A 20674-nucleotide genomic window follows, 5' to 3' on the forward strand; every position below is an offset into this window, starting at 1 on the left:
CATTATTTATAGAGCGGTTCTCAAAGTAGGGTCCTTGAGGGGGTTCCACGGGGCCCCAGCCAAATGAGGAACAGTTTAACCAGTTACGCCCTATTAAATATTATGTCAATTATATTCAATTCAAAGGAGCTTTATTGCCATGAGAAAACATACCTTTACTATGTCAAAGATAAAATGAAAACAACAAATAGTGAAAATATGTTCACAACATTGCCTTGGGTTTCAGAAAGAAAGGGTAGGGGAGAACGGGGTAATATGAGGCACCTTTCACTTACTGGAAGCATTCGAAAACGCATTTTCGAATCTCATCTCATGAGATAGCAGTTAAATCTAAACATCTAAAGTAGCTTTATTTCGATCAGGATGTCTTCTATCAATTAAAATTATGAGTAAGCATCTATGACAACGGATATTTTCAAACTTCAACCTTTCAAACTTTTAAAACTTGAACAAATAATGTAATCACTTCAAAATTATTAAAAAAAAAAGAGAAACAAAAAACAATTCCCAATAGTCGTACAGTCGTGGCTAAAAGTATTGGCACCCTTGCATCTGTTTAAAAAAAACACACAACACACAATTGTCTAGATTGCGCACAGTGACGGAACATCAAGGTATTTCCAATATTTGAGCTGCACACACTGCGTACGTGACATATTCCATTTCTAATCAGAAATGGCCTAGAAAGGTGCAGAGTAATTTTTTTTTCACACACACACACACACACACACACACACACACACACACACACACACACACACACACACACACACACACACACACACACACACACACACACACACACACACACACACACACACACACACACACACACACACAGTGTGCATGCCTATACAGTACGTGCACACACGTACACACACTCATGTCTGTGGATTTTCCCTGAGATCGAACCACCGTATATAAGGGCTCACACAAGAGCATCTGACAGGCTTTTAGGGGGACTTTAACGGGAGGCTTTTCCATTTGGGTTTTTTGGAGGAAGGTAAAAATAACTTACATTAAAAGAGGTGTATTTCTCTATTTTGAGATCAAGCCTATTTGGTGTTAAATATTATACATTTTTGGAACTATCACATTTAGACTGGACTGTAACTAAGGCTAAATCTAATAGAACCTCCTCCTTTTAAATCTAATTTTGGAATTATTTTTGGAAGTCTAATTTAAGGCAATGGTAAATCCTGATTGATTTAATTTCTATTCTTTTTGTATTTGCATTTGTATTGTTAAATATACATTTGTAATCCTGCTATGAGCTGAGCAAATAAAAGGAAGCTTTTAAACTTCCAAAGAGCCTCAATTTCTGAATTAGTCCTAGGCTATGAAGATAAATAGACTAGGTCTTCTTTAGGAGAAGAATCAATGCCCTTTGTGAGTATCTGAATTCCACACGGCTGTTACATTACTGATAAAAGCTCACACTTCATATTTGTAGTCTTTAGTGGTGAGCATCAGTACGTTTCTCTGGACAGAGTAGGACAGGTCGTCTCTTAAGAATCTTTTGAGGGCCTTAACGGTCTTGCCTGTGACATAAAAGTGTACACCGTGAGGGTTAAGCCTCAAACTGTTTTCTGTGGTCGGGGACTTCCTGTCCGAAATGTATACACACCGCTTCCCGGGAGCCCCCGGGTACGGACTACAACAGAAATATATTACATTACAAAACATTAATACGTTTTACAGTAGCTACAATATAAGAAAACAGGTAAAAACTTTAAAATACAACCAAATGTAAAACAATAACACTAATAATAATCAATCTAGTTCAATCTAGATTGATTATCTAGCTCACAAAGCCTCGCAGTGCGAGGCGTTGTGAGCTTAAGTTGTAGATCTGCTATTTTTGGCTAACGTTCTCAGAATATGGACACTAGGTTTCAAATGGTTAATATAAAAAATGAGGAAAAAAAAGGTTTCTATCACTCAAAGATTTGGAGGACCCCCTGTAGTAACTATGAGGCCCCCCTAGGGGTCCCGGAGCCCCTGTTGAAGACCCCTGATATAGAAACCTTAAAAAGTGTGTAGTGTCGTGTTAGGCAGATTCCATTAGATATTTCTAGATCTATTTTTAAAATCAGATTTACTTTTTGACTGTATGATTTGTGATGGAAGACTCGTTCATTGCTCTATACATTACTGTGTGTTGCATGGAATTAGATTTTGCAATGGGAAGAGTGAAGAGTCCTTGTGATGCATGTCTCATGTTATAGATATGTACATCAGAGCTAAACTCCAGACGGAACTCTAGATGAAATAATGTTTCTGACCTATGACAGCAGAGTGATGACAAGAAATAACATCATTCTACCTGACGTGTAAAAATCTTACTTTGACGATTCCTTTTTTTTCTTTTTTGTAAAATAATGTTTTTTTTTTAACTTTCCCCATGCTTCCCAATTTCTCAGCCAGGTGTAAATGATGGATGTTTACTAGATTTAAGGTCACAGGATAACACAACGACTACCGCCACCCGATTCCTGATCAGCGGTTGTAGATGGATGTATGGAAGGACCCCCGCCACCCGATTCCTGATCAGCGGTTGAAGATGGATGTATGGAAGGACCCCCGCCACCCGATTCCTGATCAGCGGTTGAAGATGGATGTATGGAAGGACCCCCGCCACCCGATTCCTGATCAGCGGTTGAAGATGGATGTATGGAAGGACCCCCGCCACCCGATTCCTGATCAGCGGTTGAAGATGGATGGATGGATGGATGGACGGAGCTCCAGGTGGAGGGTGGATTCTCCCTGGATGTTGTAGTCATCCAGGTTTCGTCCATCTTCCAGTTCCTGGCCGTAAAAGATCAGCCTCTGCTGGTCAGGGGGAATTCCTTCCTTGTCCTGGATTCTGGCCTTCACACTCTCAATGGTGTCGCTTGGCTCAACGTCAAGGGTGATGTTGTTTCCGGTGAGGGTCTTGACATAGATCCTCACACGCAGCTGTAGGTGGAGGGTGGATTTATGTAGGTGGAGGGTGGATTTATGCTGAATCTTGTAGTCAGACAGGGTTCGGCCATCTTCTAGTTGCTTGCCGGCAAAGATCAGCCTCTGCTGGTCAGGGGGAATGCCCTCCTTGTCCTGGATTTTGGGCTTCACATTCTCAATGGTGTCGCTTGGCATAACCTCAAGGCTGATGGTCTTTCCGGTGAAGGTTTTGACAAAGATCTGTATACCTCCCCTCTGACGCAGCACCAGGTGCATGGTGGATTCATGCTGAATGTTGTAGTCAGACAGGGTTCGGTCATCTTCCAGTATTGTGCTGTCAAAGAACAGCCTCTGCCGTTCAGGGGGAATTCCTTCCTTGTCCTGGATCTTGGCCTTCACATCCTCAATGGTGTCGCTTGGCTCAACCTCAAGGGTGATTTTCTCGCCTTTGAGGCCTTCGACATGAATCTGAAAAAGTATACCTGTATGAAGAAAAGGAGAGAGAAAAAGGTTGAGGGGTTAAGACAACTATTATAGAAATATGACAAGTTATTCTCCAGTGCAGGTAATAACCTGTTGTTTCATAATGAAATAAAGACGTTTCTCATAATTAACAGTTTAGATAATGATTTCCAATAAGCCGTATATAGGCCTAGAGCTTTAATTACAAGCAAGCACTGAGTAAAGCTAGAATCGATATATCCAATCACCTGCTTTAGAATTTTAAAAAATGGCCCGCCCCTTACATCGGTTGTGCTGGACCGAGTCCAGATGGTAGAAGCAGAGCGTTATGCAGGCATACGCAATGCTGCAAACCATCTGGCGAAAGTCAGGTAACCATTTTATAGTTCGACATAGAAAAAACACATTATTTGACATTATTTGATAACTTTTCATTGTGCCCCTAAAATGTGTGTGCTCCTAGATTTTATAATTTAGGTGCACGCCCACCCCCAACACGGCCAAGCCAGACAGCACAAAGATTTATTTATTTATGCAATTATTTTAATTACGTGTATTGTCCTTAGAGTTTCTTCTTTTCACAGAGGGTTCCTGTCAAAAGGGAGAAGCATAACACGTACTGTATGTATCAAGCATTATGCCTACACCTTATTTTGAGTTGCTAAATCTGTCAGAAAACCTTGATCTACCTGAGTAGAAGAAGCCATGGTCTTCTCTGGATGATGCCCAGCTGACAAGCAAAGAAGGACATTAATTAGTCTTATTGTGATGATGACAAAAGTTATGAATACATTACATACAGTACATACTGTACAATGCTTGATCAGCTTGTACTGTATGTTCCTACAACTGCATTTATACAGTAGGCCTATGCATAAGTAAATACATACCAAGTAGTATGCTGAGTATTTGGTAATTGTAGAAAAAAGTAAGTAATTCAAGAATTAAAATGTACTTACTTATTATTTACTTATTAACCCAAGAAGATGTAAATTAAATTGTTCTTTGTGTGCCATTCACATCAACCTGCATGGTGTCAATGTGAATAGCTATTCTACCAACACAAGTCCACATTATATGATTCTAGGTTGCATATTATGTACTGGCATTTACTGTCGCTGATCTGCCTCTAGATGGCAGTATTTACTCATCTCCATTGTTCCATATTATGCCAGATGTGGCGCTTTGGCATGAGAAAAGATACCTTACATTGCCAAAGCATGTGACATACAAGCATTGACATGTAAGCTACATGTCAAATTGTGTCATTGCAGGGCATAACGCTTTTTAGAACAAATACATTAGCAGCATGTCTTCCTTCTCAACACAATTTAAATAGTATACTGTAGGCCTACATAAAAAGGCTAAAAAAAAGACTTACAAATGCGTCACTTAAACACTTTCACTTTGTATTTCAAGTGTCAACTTATTTTCTACTTTTACTTCCAGTCAAAGCACAGAATGTGACCTTAAAATAAAACAAATGCATGTAAAACACGCGCACGCACGCACACACACACACACACACACACACACACACACACACACGTCATGATAAAATAGTAATACGTAAACAATGTTTAAGACACAGGGAAGTGTGTTTAAGTGATGTGCTAAAACTGGAGGAGCTTCAGGTAACCCGTTATGTTCCCTATTACAATATCATATTTACAGTATGTCATATGATGTATGATGTTGTAATGGGTAGTAAAAAGGGTTTCCTGTTGAGTGACATGCAGAGCAGAATACGGCACACCCATAGCCTAAGCTATAAACTCATGTGTAGTATTTATCACATTATTCTTTTTATTACTCTTATTATTATAAGAGTCAAAACAGAGAAAATATCTTACCTTAAGGTTTGACATATCATGACAGTCAAAGAAAAGGAAGCTGAACTAAATGTTGGATAAAGTTTCGAGTTGAGTTTTCATGCTGCTCTGTCTGTGCTTGCTGCTTACTTGCTGTGTGAAACTGCACTTCCTGGTTTATTTCCACTTGTCCCGTCTTGTTTTACTAGGGGCTGGCCGACTGGTCTGGTGCCACACAATAACAGAGCAATACAGATTTTATACACTGCACAATCTTTTGTGTGTGTGTGTGTGTGTGTGTGTGTGTGTGTGTGTGTGTGTGTGTGTGTGTGTGTGTGTGTGTGTGTGTGTGTGTGTGTGTGTGTGCTTAAGCATGAAGAGAGAGAGAGAGAGAGAGAGAGAGAGAGAGAGAGAGAAAGAGATTATTTTAATGATCATTAAACCGATTGTGGTCCAGATTGGATTAAGCATAGTTTATTTAACAGTGTTTATTCCAATGTATATATTTTTACATCTTAAGTGTGTTGAGTGCCAATTATTTGGGGGCCCACTTAATTTTACAGTCTAGACTGTAGGGGGTTTCAAACTGTTTTGACTCAGGGCACCCCTGTAAATGACTTGTTCATCCACTGCACCCCTGAATTACACTGTTCATTTTTAGAATCTTACATCATATTACACAATATCTTTCCATCTGAGATACTGTAGGCTAGATCACGGAGAAATGTTTCCATCAGAACTGACTGAACATTTATACTTGATGTTTTTTTAACCACTTGAACCCCAGCATCCCTATTCTGGGGGGAAGGTTCACCAAAAATAGCAGATCCACAAGCTCACAACGAGGTGTGAGTCACACCTCGTTGTGAGCTTGTGGATCTGCTATTTTTGTTGAAGAGAGTTGGCAGTAGATGGAAAAAGAACTCATCGAGTACAGTGCAAATCTCTTTTACTAATCATAGTGAAGTGATATTGATGAATTCCAAATATTATCAAAGTATTCTGCGGCACCCCTGGACTGGCATCACGGCACCCTAGGGTGCCATAGCACCCACTTTGAGAAACCCTGGTTTAGACCATAGACTCTATGGTCTAGAACAGCAGTTCTCAACCTGTGGGTCAGTGATTTTAGGGGGTCCCCAGATGACAGCGAACTGAAGTGAACATTAAGGACCTTTAAGATTAAAAAAACAAAACAAAAAACAAGAAATGAAAAAGACAATTACTGCATCAAAAGTAACAAACAAACTATATAAAATCTGAGCAAACATCTGCCAAATTGTCAAATAATATAAGAAAGACATTTTAGAAAATAGCCGAATGTAAAAACTAATTTTGGGGTGTTCCCAGTTCAAATATGATTATTTATTTTGGGGTGTTCCCAGTTCAAATATGATTATTTATTTTGGGGGGGTTCCCAGTTCAAATATGATTATTTATTTTGGGGGGTTCAAATATGATTATAGAACATTAGCCAAAAATAGCCGATCTACAAGCTAGCGTTGTGAGCTTGTAGATCGGCTATTTACAGAGTGGAAGGTCAAGTATTGATCGTTCAAGTGTCTGAAAACACACATTGACATGAATACAACATACACTGATGATCGTGCTGTCAAACAATAAAATATCTAGGAAAAAGCTGTGGGGGTCCCTGCTTCCTCTCTCTCTCAACTAAGGGGTCCTTGGCCTGAAAACGTTGAAGACCCCTGCCGTATGGAACAGTGTGGGTTCAGCATTTTGGCCTCTGGGTGTCCGTGTGGAACAGCCTCTTGAGGCAGAAGAGCTGCAGACATCCAGACAGGACGATGGCCAGGCTCTGGGCCAGGGACCACCACATCACGTAGCTGTTGTTGGCCAGCAGCAGGTAGTGGTCCGAGCCCCTCCTCATCCGGGCGTAGTTGTAGTGACGCCACATGTGGACCACCTGGTTCTGCAGCTTCAGGGTGCTCAGCTGAACAAAGACCACGTCCCGTTAGTCTGACAGTCTTTGAATCAGCTTTATTGTCACTTCATCGGTTTACACGAGTAAAAAAGTGGGTGAAATTACTTTTTGTGCATTCCCATCGTATCGTTATTTTCCACAGACGAAAGAAAAGGAAGAACTTCGGGGGGGGCAAGGGGCAGAGTCCTGCAACGGGTCAGGGCCCTGTGTTTGACGGGTAAAAACGGGCGGAATATATTCTATTATAAATTTGCGGGTGCGAGGACGGTGGGCGGGACACAGACACACACAACACACACACAGACAACCACAGCACACACCAGACATCAGCACGTTAGCCCATGTTCTCATCATAGCAAGGGTGGTTTAAATTATAGAGCATTAACAAATTCATCCACCAGGGGCATTGACAACTCAACAATAAAAATATATAAATAAGCGAATACCGTATTCGACTTTGGTGAACAACGTTGAATAGTGACTTTGATATTCGAATATTTGAATATTTGGTGAATGCCCTAGACCAAATACATCCACCCCAAATGTAGCCTATATATTATACTCTATTAACATACAACATAAAATAAGAAATTCTCTTTGCTGGATTCACAGAGTTCACAGTAAATAATATAATCACATACACAGCCTACTAACCTCAATGCCAGCCAAAGTGTTGTTGAGCTCTGCTCCTTCTTTCTCCATCAGCTTCCTGGTCTCCTCAAAGCCTCTGTAGTAGACACCAAAGTTCACAAAGACCCTCACACCACCGAACTTGTTGTGGAAGTTACCAAGACACAGCTGGTAGAACCCTGGAAGGTGGAAGACGGGTTCAAAATGACCCCAAATGTTACACACATAGCACTTAAAGGGCCAGTTCACCTCTGGGACAACCAGATCTTGTTTTATTGTTGTTTGGGACAAGATCAACACAATCCTAGTTAGTTATTTTTTGTGTTCAATCTGTGTTTTGAGATATTTTAGTATTTCAGCATGAATGATGATGCATTTTGCATCATATGATGCAGCATGATGACTCAAATGATGGAAAATGCATCAGCATTCATGGTGAAATACTAAAATATCTCAAAACACAGATTGAACACAAAAGATAACTGTGTTGATCTTGTCCCAAACAACAATAAAATAAGGTCTGGTTGTCCCAGAGGTGAACTGGCCCTTTAACGTGGCACTCGCCCACCCCCCAGTGACCATACATGAAAGCTAGATAGCATTTTCTTTTTGTTTTCTATAAAGCTTTTTACTGATTAGGTGCTCGGTCTACCTACGTTATTTTGTCTAGATTGATATTTCTATGCATGTGATGTATTGATGTATTTATTACCTTGCTTATTGTAAGTCGCTCTGGATTAAGGGCACGTTCTCACCCAAAGTCCGCTTAAAAGGTCCGGATCAGGGACCAAATGTTTACATTGTTGCATTTTGAATTTGGTCCGGTTAGCGTTCACACGGGACTTTTGTTAAAAGAACCAAATATGTAAACAACTGACACGTGGTCATACAGGCGGCTGTTGATCTATTGACAGAATAGGCTATTCCTATGGAAGATTACTTCACTGCCTATTCCAATTAATTTTGTGTTATTAATCACAGCCGCTTCCTATATCTCTTTTTTTAAAAGAAGCGAAACTCACGCATTTCAGGCAGTAATTAGCGATGGATGGGTGGAGGAATCTCTCTCTCTTTCTTTCTCTCTCTCTCTCTCTCTCTCAAAACATAGCCTGTATAAAGCCTTCTCCTTGATTCATTTAACAATAAATAGCGCAAGAACGCGAGAACATAATAAGCATCCCCGTTACCACATCAAATCTCTCTCTGTCTTGTCTCTTTCTTTCTTTACAAGCAAGTGAAGCAACGGGTCCATAATGATATTTCCTATCCTTATCAGGTTGGAAATGTGAAGCTAAATGAATAAATAACCTAAATAAAAACAATAAAATAATGTATAATCCCAAATGTTGAATCTATATGCGTGTGAGCCATAACTTTATATGCGGTGGCGCATGCTTAAAAAGAACATATTAATGTAACGGGATGCTGGCTTGCAGATCTGTTCTTTTTAACCACATGATTCATTTAGCCATGAAACATAACAGCCGTGCATCGGACACTCGGACAGTGTTGTAAGCTTTTAAATCCGTTATTTTTGTGCACCGCACCCGAGGACATACTGCCGTCCCAGCAACAACGTGAAGAGTTTGACTCGTGCACGCCTGTCCTCAGGGAACAGCGAGAGAGCGAAAAGAGAGCGAAAATCCTAATGCCTCGAAAGAAAAGCCAAGTTTGACTTTATTCTGTGTTGTGGTCGTTTGGATGGAGGTTGTGCGCGCAGCGCGCCCGCCGCGCCGCCTCCTCCTCCTGTGTTATACACAAGATGGTGACCTTACTTTTATTTGTGACTGTATTTGTGTCAAAACAAACAATGATCACCGTGTTAGGAGAGCGACCCCTGGAGTCACCGCACACGATGGGTCACCATGAGTTTCCATGTAGCTAACAAGACACCGCAACGCCTGCTCACAGGGAGAGGAGATGATACAATTATTAACGTGTAGCCTACTGCAGGTCATGAAGACGGTCACCAGCACTTTCGCCTATAACATATTCGCCTACACGCATTTGGTCCTTTCGCCTGGCATTTTCGCCTTGGAGGAGAGTCTTTTCACCTACCTGTCTGAGCCATTTCGCCGACCCTCAATTCTGCTGTCAGACTGTCCATGTTTGCAAATTATCTCTTTGTCATTTAAATATTATAGGCTAGTGACTGTGACAGTGGTGTCAAGTGAATCTAACAGTTTACTTGACATTTATTATTTACATCACATTTTATTCCTAAAAAATGGCAAAATAGTTTTTTATGCCTGTTGACAGGCAAGGTTGATTCTATAGGCTATTTAGGTGTAGCATATCTTATATAGACCTATACAATATAGGCCTACAATACTGTTCATTTTACAATACTGTTCCATACTGCACCAAAGAATGTATACTCGGGACATGGATTAATTAATTATTTGGGCGCACCTGATTCCAATAGCTCTGTATTTATGTGATTACTATGGAGTGCATAGGATAGCCGTGTGTAGGTTTGACATGTAACACCACTGTCACAGTCACTATAATATTTAAATGACAAAGAGATAATATGAAAACATGGACAGCAGAATTGAGGGTAGGCGAAATGGCTCAGACAGGTAGGTGAAAAGACTCTCCTCCACGGCAAAAGTGCCCTGCGAAAAGACCTGGCGAAAATGTTATAGGCGATTATGCCTGACACCATGAAGACATATCAGCGGTCGGGTCATATCAATAATGATTCCCGTAAGAAATTCATGCTTTTAGAACTAATTATTAATCCAGCTTCACAACTGCAATTAACAAAGATTGATGAGTGTAGTCTCTTGTAGCCGAAGTTACAATTGCTTCACGAGTAGTCATTTATAATTTTTTCCATATTGTTTTTCAATGAACAACACACAATGCAGAATGTAATAGGCTGATCAGACATAAGTTTGGTCCTCTATAAAGTCCGGCTCCGTTCACACCAGCAGAGGACCGGACCATGGTCTGTTTGGAAGGGGACCGAGTCCTGCCTTTTCAAGAGGACCATGGTCCGGACCAAACAAAGGGACCATGGTCCCTTTACACGTTCACACCAGCGGACCAAAGGAGAAAGAGGACCATGGTCCCTTTTAAGCGGACCAAATAACCCTGGTGTGAACGCCCCCTGTGAGCGTCTGCTAAATGCCTAAATTGTAAATTGTACGCATTACTAAGGTCATACATCTGACACAGGTTTCTTTGACCACTTATACCTCGCTGCCCGAGGTCCCCCAGGGGTCCATACTTGTTCCCTCTTTTTTCCCTTCTACACTACATCTCTTTGACGAAAATAGCCGATCTACAAGATACTACATGTCATGCCCAGAGCACAAAGCTACTGTAGGGTTCAAGTCTTAAGCCATACAAATCTCACTATTTTTGATTGTTTTATTCTTTTATTTTGACAACGCTGAGGAAGACCAACAGGTCGAAACATTCGTTGTCCTTTGTCCAGAGAGGTAAATAAGCCATGTGAAAAGGACATTCCTTGTGTGCTGGCAACTTCTTCATTGTTTCATGATATTATTGAGCCGTGCACCGTAAAGACTTAATTTAATTTGGAGTGTTGCAGGCTTTCTGCTTTGTTGCAGTCACCTCTCTCTTTTAAAACTACACTAAACAAGCAAGCCCCCTTTTAAAAACAAACTAAACTGAATGGAGCAAAAAATAAATAATAACCTTAACCCATTTAGGCCTAGAATTATTGAATGCTTTAACCAGTGAAAAATAGCAGATATACAAGCTCACAGCGCAGCACCGAGTGCTGCGCTGAGAGCTTGTAGATCTGCTATTTTTGAAAAAGTCGTGAAAATGTATGCAAATCTTTGAATATATGTATTTTCAAGGCGAACGTTTGTAACTCAAATTTTGCTTCTGGGTGGTCCCTGGAACTAAATATTTTGAGATGGGGGTCCGTGGCCAAATAAATATCAGTTTGGGGGTCCTTCACATGAAAAGGTTTTAGAACCACTGACATAGTAGTCTCTCAAGAACAGACTAACTGAGCTCCAGTTAAGTGAAAAGGACCTTTTCTTTGACGATGGCTGGCCAGATTGCTGACATAGAAACATTCAAAAGACACTTATAGAATCGGGTCAAAATTCAAATTTTCACGACTTTTCAAAAATAGCAGATCTACAAGCTGAGCTTGTATATCTGCTATTTTTCAATAGTTAAAGCATAAAATAATGATACACCATACTGTGTACCCGTTCTAAAAGCTTGAGCAGAAGAACATAAGACTGCTATCAGTACAACCGTACCTGTCTCTTTGGTCTCAAAGTTGATGGTACCAATAGCATCGTTGGATGCTGTTACCAGGAAACCATCTGGTGACGTGATGGACACCATGAGACGACGGTCTGTGGCCATCCCTGTTACCCACTGAACCTGCACGTGCACACGCACACACACACACACACACGCACGCACGCACGCACGCGCACACACGCACGCACGCACACACACGCACGCACGCACACACACGCATGCACACACACGCACACACACTCGTTTTTTTTCATTAGCAGTCACAAATTCTATAATTGATTACAGAAAATCACGTATTTAAGACATTATTCAGAATAGGGGTGTGAGGAACCCCAGGGGTCCTTGAGGGGGTTCCAGGGGGCCCAAGCCAAATGAAGGACAGTTTAACCACTTTCGGGTTACGGCCTATTTCATATTTGTCATAAATAGTGAAAAAATACGTTCACGATATTGCCTGAGCAGTGAGCACCACAGGTCCTCCAAAACTTTGGGTTTCAAAAGGAAAAGGCATTTCTTGTTATAAATATATGTTGTGTAGTGCAGTGGAAATTACATTCCCTTCAAACAGAATATATAGAAAGGGCCGTGCCAGTTCACTTTGAATGTCAGGCTTGATAAGTTGAAGTCAAGTTGATAAGGACATTATTTTTTTAAGTGAAGTTGATAAGAACAGTAATCTTTTAAGTCAAGTTGTGCGCAGGGACGTGCTGGCCATTGGGAAAAGCGGGACAACTAATGTCAACTTAAAATAAAATGTCGGCCTTTGTTCCATTTTGGGGTCTGGGCGGCCAACAAAGTAAATCGTCACTGTCGGGCAGAAACCTTGTATCTCCAAGTTTCAAATTCGTAATTTTTTTCGTAAAGCAAAGCCCTGCTTCATCATACAAGGCTGTCGCACAAAAGTAGTGAAAACGATTTTGGACATAAAAGGTTTCCACCCGACAACGACGAAATATAACTCATGTAATTGGCCCACTGGCTTGTCACTTTGTCATGATCTGAAATGGCAAAGTAGCAGCAGCGCTATAGAGAGAGATCTCTCTCTATAGCGCGCAATGAGGGCCTCTACAACTCTTTTTCCCGGGCTGAATCGGGGGCCCAGCACGTCCCTGGTTGTGCCGGTACATTCTGACTACACTCAATGCATATTGTTGGCACACCTTCAAATATCATGAAAATATGATAATTCAGAGCTTAGTATGTCCAAAACTGTTACTTTTCAGGATTCAAATTCAAAAATATCAAAAACAGCAGATCGACAAGCTCAAAACAGCATTTCCAGCATGTAGATCTGCTACTTTTGAGTGACACAGTAGTAGACCAGTAATGCCCTAAGGCGCGCTGACCGACACATTATGTCCACATGGACATAAAAGGAACAAGGATGGAATTAATTTGCAAGTGTGACTCGCGTCGCAACAATCACACTGTTTATCGTGAGACTGACACAATATGTCCATATACACACAGTATATGGGCATTCCCAGATATGGGCGTAATATTGATGACATCAGGGATCCTGGCTAGGCCTACAGTATATATGGAGCGTAATATGAGGCATATTGATGACATCAGGGTTCTTGGCCATATGAAGTGTGACACACCTACGGTCGCAATCAAGTATCAAGTTAATTTGTGAAAAACAACAGCAACAACAACAATAAAAACACTATACTGGGACCACCAGAAGGAGTGCATCTGTGCGGTGTGCTGTGAGTGAGCTTCTTCTTACCATGTACGTCAGGTAGAAGTTCCCGCTCTGGTGGGCAAAGTGCCAGAAGCACTCCATGTGCGTGGCCGGGACCACGATGGCAAAGTCGTAGCGGTCAGAGCCTCGGAACAGGCCCTGGTCCGCCTGCCCCAGCTGGGGCTCAGATTTACGCGTCCAGACGCCATGGCTGCTAATAAGCAGCAGTAGAAGGTAACAATAACAAGGCAGCATGATTACAGTATAGGCTGTGCTTGGACTGCTGGCTTGAGGAGTAGTAGTAGTAGTAGGAGCTGCTGAGGGCTACAGCCAGCTGCTTTCTTTTGTTGATTTAGAGATATCACCAAATCCAAAGGAGAATAATTAACCATGTTATAATCTTGCAGTGATGCAGTTTTCTTCTTTTTATTTGCGTAAAAGTAGCATTACCGCAATGTAGGAATGCTCTGCTATTACTTTTACTAAGTAAAAGTAAATGTTTAGTACAAAAAAAGAACTATTAAAAAAAAGTACAATGTTTGCCTGTGGGATAGTGGTGGAGCAGTGGAGTAGAAGTATAAAGTAGCCTAAAAAAGAAAAAGGAAACATACATACATATACTGTACATATAATAATGAAATAATCAAGTAGCCTATTTCAATTGTACTCAAGTACAGTACTGGAGCGAACATACCTAGTTACTTTCCACCTCTGAAATCTTTCCTGCATGTCTGAAGGCCAGCGCTCGTATCTAAAGTACAGTAACAGATAACACACCTACTGTGGACTTGATAACATGAATGTAATATACAGTATGTTGGTGGTAGAGTAGTGGGTGACACATGACACCTGCAAATTACACAGCAATGAAATACTGAAAATGTGCTTTAATGGCTAGATGGTTTTGGGTTCTTTCGTCGAGGTGCCAACTTATATATCAGCGCAGAGCGCGCCAGTACTGCGATCGGTGCTGTTGAGGTGCCAACTTGCGCCTTCGTTAATTTATATCAGTTGGTTTATACTTGTTGGTGGTGACGTTACCAAGAACGCTGCTCTCTGATTGGCTAGTTCCGTGCTCCTTGGTTGGCTACAGGCATAAACTCTCACAAGTGTCAACAAAGTGACGTCCTTCCAGCGTTTAGCTCTGTCCCATTGGTTAGTGAGTGTCTCTCTCTACGGGGCCATGGCTCAGCAGTGCTGAACCATGAACCTGTAAAGTAGATAGGGTTTTCTCTAGGGTTCAGGGCTAGTAATGGAGTTTTGCTTCACCATGGGGCTTCCATCAGAAAGCCATTCAGAGGAGGAGGGTGTCCATTTTATGTTATGGTTTATTTTCTATAAGACAAAGATAAAGAATACAATTACATATAATTCATTACATATCATAATTTAGGTACCAAACATTGTCCATTACACTAAACATTTGAGTGCTAACAAATATGGCAAATACAACTATACATTCTCAGTGATTTCTAGAGGTCCATAAATTACATCATCTCAAGGCAAACAGTTAAGAATAAACAGGTAACATTTGACCACAACCAACAAAGGGCAACATGCAATACCATAAACTCCTATAACCAATAAATACAGCACAGTCTCAAGAACTCACATCAGTGACGCATAACTCATGGAAATGTTCAGGGTTTGGTGCCTGTGCCTCCAGGCCTAGGCTCTGCTGCTGTTGCCTCTGCTGCTGCTAAGGAGAAACTGAATGCTGGGGCAGTATATATAGTCAGTCACTGATTAGGGAGTGAGAGCATGGTGAGGTGGGTGGAGCAGGTGAGTGAGGGGGAGGACTGTCCAGTATGGCTCTTTTCTACAGAACCTGTATTCAACCGTTATGCTTGTGACCCCTCTACGGTCAGAGACCTAATGCCTGTTCCGGGTTATTCCCTCAACATGGGAGTGGATGGGGGTCAATGCACGTGTCGCGAGATATGTGGACGCTAGCAGAAGACGCAGAGGACACTAGCGTAAGTAATCTGCCCAAATATAGAAACTGCCCAAATATAGATGATGGCACAATAATGACGTCATCGGTGACTGACCTCATAGACTGACTGGCATCCAATATAAATGGTGGCGCACGTAATATAGAATTTAATTATTTTACCGAGAGAAGGTTGCTGGTGTGTCAAATGTTGCACTGGACGGTGAATCTGAGAGAAGCACCAAGTGATGGTCTTCAGGCAGCAGTGATCGTGGCCAACAAGCTGTACTCATTTGGAGGCAACTATAGTAAGCTAAATGATTACATGGATGTCCACGTCTTCAACACAGAGTCTCTGAGATGGAGGACGCTGCCCCCAGTGACATCTAGTTCCCTTGAAGTTCCCTGCGTGCGCCGGTACCACACCGCTGTGCTGGTTGAAGATACCATCTACGTCTGGGGGGGAGTGAACGTGGATCATAAGCTTTGCAACAACGTGCTTTATGCATTTGAAGACGACGTCCACAGATGGTTCGTGCCCAGGGTTTCTGGTACTGTTCCTGGGAGCAAGGAGGGCCACTCGGCCTGTGTGTTGGGGAAGGTCATGTTTATCCATGGAGGAAGGAACAAGCTCAACAGATGGACTAATGACGTGTACAAGTTGGACACCACCGCAATGGTCTGGTCTTTAATTAACACCAGAGACACCTCTGCACCTGCTTCGGCATGGCACTCTGCTACCATCATCGGGACGAAGATGTTTGTATTTGGGGGCCACGGGGTCCAGTTGTGTCATCACCACTACAACTACAACAGGACCAGAGTGTTTGACACAGAGACCAACTGCTGGCTGAAAACACCTTCTGCACCGCTTGTTCCAAGAGAACGCGCAAGTCATTCAGCCTTTGCCTACAACGGAGAGCTGTACATATTCGGTGGTGACAACTCCAACTCGCCGCCCTTAAAAGATCTGTGTAAACTCAGTCCAGAGACCTTCTCCTGGAAGAAGATGAAGCCCAAGCGGGAAGGCCCATCGAGGATGATCGATGCATGCTGTTGCATAGCGGGAGATCGTATCATCATCTGTGGAGGATACAACGATGGCCTGTTCATCTTAGACTTGAGTCCTAGTCTGAAGACGTTATGCAAGCTGGCAGTTATTCAGTACGGCCTGGAGCAGTCTGAACTCCCTCACAACATCAGGTGGGAACTGGCAGCCATGCCCGATGGAACTCGAAGACTGAAATAAATATAAAAAATCAAACCTCGGTTCGAAGTGAAGCGGTGAATCGTAGTATAGAATTGTCTGGAGAGCCGGTATGACAGCCGGTATAATAGGTTTTAAAAAGATATATAAAGAATCCTGCTTGCTGGTCTCTTAGTTGTTTGTCAACTGCATCCCTCTATAATTATTTCAGTTTCTACCATATTGACAAGGTTCGTTAAAAACATAACTGCACGATTAAAGGGATAGTTCACCCCAAAATGGCGTATTTTCTGTCGATTACTCACCCTATGAGAATTCACAGATATTTTTTTTGTTTTTGTTGGATTTTTACATTAAAGCTCTTTAATGTAATGAATGTGTATTTATTGACAACATGAATACGAGCATTATGGAAGCTCTTTAATGTAATGAATGTGTCTTTATTGACAACATGAATACGAGCATTATGGAAGCTCTTTAATGTAATCAATGTGGCTTTATTGACAACATGAATATGAGCATTATGGAAGCTCTTTAATGTAATCAATGTGTCTTTATTGACAACATGAATATGAGCATTATGGAAGCTCTTTAATGTAATCAATGTGTCTTTATTGACAACATGAATACAAGCATTATGGAAGCTCTTTAATGTAATCAATGTGTCTTTATTGACAACATGAATACGAACATTATGGAAGCTCTTTAATGTAATGAATGTGTCTTTATTGACAACATGAATATGAGCATTATGGAAGCTCTTTAATGTAATCAATGTGTCTTTATTGACAACATGAATATGAGCATTATGGAAGCTCTTTAATGTAATGAATGTGTCTTTATTGACAACATGAATATGAGCATTATGGAAGCTCTTTAATGTAATGAATGTGTCTTTATTGACAACATGAATATGAGCATTATGGAAGCTCTTTAATGTAATGAATGTGTCTTTATTGACAACATGAATATGAGCATTATGGAAGCTCTTTAATGTAATCAATGTGTCTTTATTGACAACATGAATATGAGCATTATGGAAGCTCTTTAATGTAATGAATGTGTCTTTATTGACAACATGAATATGAGCATTATGGAAGCTCTTTAATGTAATCAATGTGTCTTTATTGACAACATGAATATGAGCATTATGGAAGCTCTTTAATGTAATGAATGTGTCTTTATTGACAACATGAATATGAGCATTATGGAAGCTCTTTAATGTAATAAATGTGTCTTTATTGACAACATGAATATGAGCATTATAGAAGCTCTTTAATGTAATGAATGTGTCTTTATTGAAAACATGAATATGAACATTATGGAAGCTCTTTAATGTAATGAATGTGTCTTTATTGACAACATGAATATGAACATTATGGAAGCTCTTTAATGTAATCAATGTGTCTTTATTGACAACATGAATATGAGCATTATGGAAGCTCTTTAATGTAATGAATGTGTCTTTATTGACAACATGAATATGAGCATTATGGAAGCTCTTTAATGTAATAAATGTGTCTTTATTGACAACATGAATATGAGCATTATAGAAGCTCTTTAATGTAATGAATGTGTCTTTATTGAAAACATGAATATGAACATTATGGAAGCTCTTTAATGTAATGAATGTGTCTTTATTGACAACATGAATATGAACATTATGGAAGCTCTTTAATGTAATGCTACCAGGACCAGTGGTGGAAGAAGTACTCACATTTTTACTGGAGTAAAAGTACCAGTACAAGTTACATTTCGAGGGCTTGGCGTAAAAAGGGCGTAAGTATTTTAAAATATATTCATTGAAGCCTAATCTGTATTAAAGTATAGATTGCTTAAACATATAGCTTTCAAATAAATAATTACAATCAATGGAAAGCTGTCCTGTAAAATATCTGAGAATGTCACTTACGCCCTTTTTGCTCCAAGCCCTTGATTTTAAACATTTACTCTTATCCACAATGACTTACAAGTAGATTTTAAACATTTACTCTTATCCACAATGACTTACAAGTAGATTTTAAACATTTACTCTTATCCACAATGACTTACAAGTAGATTTTAAACATTTACTCTTATCCACAATGACTTACAAGTAGATTTTAAACATTTACTCTTATCCACAATGACTTATAAGTAGATTTTAAACATTTACTCTTATCCACAATGACTTACAAGTAGATTTTAAACATTTACTCTTATCCACAATGACTTACAAGTAGATTTTAAACATTTACTCTTATCCACAATGACTTACAAGTAGATTTTAAACATTTACTCTTATCCACAATGACTTATAAGTAGATTTTAAACATTTACTCTTATCCACAATGACTTATAAGTAGATTTTAAACATTTACTCTTATCCACAATGACTTACAAGTAGAACCAATAATCTGTTACAAGTACAATATCTGGTAAAGTACAAAAGTATTATATCTGACGTATTATTATATTTGTCAAAAGATTTCGAAATCTGTCATAACGTGATGCATTATGACACGTTGTCGTGGGCCATAGACTAAAACAGGGCTTACATGGTTAATGTGTGTTTTGTATTAATAATGTAAATATACAAATTAGTAACTACATTTAATTATTTGCCTCTGAGATGTAATCGATTGTCAAATTAATGTCGTGTATTTTGGCTGCAGACCCCCATAAGAGAAGATTTAGAGCTAGAGATAAGAGAAGATTGGTGATTTTATATTTTCAAAATTCTTCCACACTTTTTATTTATCTGTTTTTAAATAGCTAATCTACAAGCTCACATTGATGCATTGTGAGCTTGTAGATCAGCTAATTCAAAATGATTAATTATAATTTAATGTATAAAAAAACGTAAAAGTATGTCTAAATTGTTCTTAAACAGAGTATTAGTAGCCTAGTAGCCTAATAAATGTAGTCAGTGAGTTTCCATCATAGACTGTAAAAAAATATATGGACAAAGCGAAGCCATTGGTTTCTATGCATTTTGGGTCCTTGGCATGGGTGTCGCCATCATAGATTGTAAAAGCACCAGTGGATGCTATTGGCTGCCAACGGTCACGTGCAACCGCAAGGATACTTGGGAGAATGTGGTCGAAATAAAGCACACAAAGAAGAACACAGCCGGCTGGTATCAGCTTAGTTGGCCCCGCCCCCCACAACTTTATCATACATTTTAACATAAATGGGACCATATTTTTCACAAAACGCATATCATGGTGATTGAAAGGCAATTTTTAACTAGCGATAGGAACCATAACGTATTTATGAAAATGTTAATTAAGGTTAGAAAACGAAAGGGGAAAATGAATGGGATCCAATGGAGGGCAATTCTTTTTGCGATCGGCCGGGGGGGAAAACAGCGCAACTAGCGGCCAACCATAGGGAGTTTTACTTCCGTATTGGAATCATTTTAAATGGGCGGAACTATGCCCCTGGTTTCCTTCAGTGTCAGTAGCAGTCAGGGGCGTCACACCAAATTCTGGGCCCTGGGTACAAGGATTCACTGCGGGCCCCCCATGGATGTTAACTATTGAAAAATAGCAGATATACAAGCTCACAGCGCGGCACCGAGTGCCGCGCTGCGAGCTTGTAGATCTGCTATTTTTGAACATTTTTGAAAATGTGTGCAAGAAACCCTATGTTTCCATGTCAGTGATGCTCAAACTTTTTCATGTGAAGGACCCCCAAAATTATGTGAATTTGCCCACGGACCACCATCTCTAAATATTTAGTCCCAGGGACCCCCCCAGGAGCAAAATTTGAGTTACAAATGTTCATACATATATTCAAAGATTTGCGCACATTTTCA

At 40.3% G+C, this 20674-nt stretch overlaps 2 protein-coding genes across 2 annotated transcripts; both read right to left on the reverse strand.

Annotated features, from left to right (window-relative positions):
* Positions 1-2703: 2703 nt before the first annotated feature.
* Positions 2704-4112, reverse strand: LOC308293674 (polyubiquitin-B-like; the record flags this gene model as incomplete). The annotated part of the gene is made up of 2 exons (XM_080736269.1): positions 2704-3411; positions 4095-4112. The coding sequence occupies 2 exons, from the start codon at positions 4110-4112 to the stop codon at positions 2704-2706; spliced, it is 726 nt and encodes a 241-aa protein (XP_080592395.1).
* Positions 4113-6945: 2833 nt separating this feature from the next.
* LOC308293675 (transmembrane emp24 domain-containing protein 6-like) lies at positions 6946-13990 on the reverse strand (the record flags this gene model as incomplete). The annotated part of the gene is made up of 4 exons (XM_080736270.1): positions 6946-7167; positions 7813-7967; positions 12042-12168; positions 13781-13990. The coding sequence occupies 4 exons, from the start codon at positions 13988-13990 to the stop codon at positions 6946-6948; spliced, it is 714 nt and encodes a 237-aa protein (XP_080592396.1).
* Positions 13991-20674: the final 6684 nt, after the last annotated feature.

Source organism: Nannobrachium achirus, assembly GCF_963921795.1.
Source record: "Nannobrachium achirus genome assembly, chromosome: 11".
Classification (NCBI taxonomy): Eukaryota; Metazoa; Chordata; class Actinopteri; order Myctophiformes; family Myctophidae; genus Nannobrachium; species Nannobrachium achirus.